At 40.7% G+C, this 2,042-nt stretch overlaps 1 protein-coding gene across 1 annotated transcript in view; it reads left to right on the top strand.

The window, feature by feature from the left end:
• Positions 1 to 2,042, top strand: part of LOC109376481 (mucin-16-like) — a 46,865-nt gene that overhangs the window by 31,959 nt on the left and 12,864 nt on the right. Inside the window, exons 11-12 of the mRNA XM_019632407.1 lie at positions 1,273 to 1,436; positions 1,758 to 1,825. Of these exons, the coding sequence (XP_019487952.1) occupies positions 1,273 to 1,436; positions 1,758 to 1,825 (232 nt within the window). The remainder of the gene's footprint in view (positions 1 to 1,272; positions 1,437 to 1,757; positions 1,826 to 2,042) is intronic.

The following is a 2,042-nucleotide window of genomic DNA, read 5'->3' as shown; positions in this document are numbered from 1 at the left end:
ACATGTGACCATCTGACACCTTACAAAATATTTACAACATTATTAATTATATTCCCCAAACTGTCTTTCATATCCCTTTGGCAATATTGTAGTTACCTATTTATGCTGTCTAATCCCTTCCCCTTTTCCCTCATCCTCACTGCTCTCCCAACTAGCAACCATCAGTTTTTCCTTTATATCGTAGAGACTATTTCTTTTTACTTTGCTTGTTCATTCAGTTTCTTAGATTCCACATATAAGTGAGATCATATGGTATTTGTCTTTCTCCGACTGACTTATTTCATTTAACGTAATACTCTCTAGGTCCATCCGTATCATTGCAAATGTTACAATTTCATTCTAAAAGTGGTACTTCTTGAAAGCCCATGTCGATGACCTATGCTCATGGTGGTGGGTCATCCAACAGGAGGTGGGAAGAGAACATACAGCAGTTACCCTCAAAGGAATGCTTACATTTACGTGTAAATTTTTCCAGCCCAAAATGTGAGGGCTCCTGAGTTGCCTGCTTAGGCCCTCTGTTTGCGAGTCATTCATTCATTCATTCATTCATTCATTCATTCATTCATTCAACAAGTATTTAATGCAAGTAAACAGGTACTGATAATACACTGTGAAAATTCCTATGAGGGGATTTCAAGAGCCTGTGGGAACCTCAAGGGGGGACACACATCTCTTTCTTAGAATGTTTTCATGAGGAAGTGATGAAGAAACTGAGATGTGATGGACAACATGACCTAGCTTGTGGGAAGAGATGAATAGTTGTGCTACATGTGATTTTGACCCAGGAGATTGAAAGATCATAGCATATTTAGGGAATCTAAGAAATGTGGTGTGGCTGGTACATATGTTTTGACATGGGAGAGGTGACAGTTGAAGCTAAAGAGGTGGGCAGGGACTTTTTTGAGGTTTGTGGAGGAACACAACACACTCAGAGGCAGTAAGACACATTAGGAGCCTGGGTCAGCAAAGGTGTGTGACAGACACCTACTGGGGTGGTCAGCACCTGCCCTTACCAACTATGCTTCAGAGAGGCCCAGCCTCCTCTCCCGACATCCTAGTGAACTCTCACAATGCTTGATGGAAAGAAAGAAGGTTGGACAGTAGACAGATGAATATATTCAAGGTGCACAAATAGATGGAGGGTCTTCTGTATCCCACCTTTAAAAACCCATTTCAGGTCACATTACCAGAAATAAGTAGACTGGCTAGAATGACTTTTTTGTTAAAACCTTCCCCAGATATGGGGCTTTTTATACTTATTTTTTATTTTAGAAGTGAAGCCATCAGTTCATCTGCCGACAGACAAACCAACAAGGAGTCCCAGCCCTCAGCACTTCCAGCTGAATTTCACTGTCACCAACCTACTGTATTTCCAGGAGACAGCCCAGCCAGGCACTGCCAAACACCAGCGGAACAAGAGAAGTATTGAGAACGCGGTGAGAATGGAGCTGTGTTCACTCTATTCCCATGTAGGGACTGACCTATGGGTACTAGGTAGTAAAATGGTGACTTTCCATAACAATGCATGAATATAGGTTCTTATTTCCACTTTACAAATTAAGAAATAGACACAGGGAAGTCCAGTAGCTGGCCCAGGGTCATGTAGCTACATCATACCCTGGAACATGGCATTTTTTGGGTATAGATACCTGGGCTAGTGTTTGTTGAGACAAAAAAAAATAGGGAAGTTTGCTCAGCATTCTTTGAGGCCACCCAGCCTGGGATTTTGAGGAAATAAACATGACTCTGTCTTTCAGCTCAACCAGCTCTTCCAAAACAGCAGCATCAAGAGTTATTTTTCTGGCTGTCAAGTTTTAGCATTCAGGTAAGTTCCAAATCAGGACCTAATGACTGCAAACTTTTTTGTTTTTGTCTCATCTTTTCTTTCATCTCTTTAAAATCATAAAACTTGTTTGTTTGTTTTTAAAAAAGTTTGGGGCAACAATAGTCAGTAAAGTTATATAGGTTTCAATTGTACAATTCTCTTATACATCATCTATATATCACATAGTGTTCACCACCCAGAGTCAGTTCTCCTTCCA

This window comes from Hipposideros armiger, unplaced genomic scaffold (genome assembly GCF_001890085.2).
Source record: "Hipposideros armiger isolate ML-2016 unplaced genomic scaffold, ASM189008v1 scaffold_1138, whole genome shotgun sequence".
NCBI lineage: Eukaryota > Metazoa > Chordata > Mammalia > Chiroptera > Hipposideridae > Hipposideros > Hipposideros armiger.
Note: the sequence above shows the minus strand (reverse complement) of the source record. Positions and strands in the feature narration are given on the sequence as shown.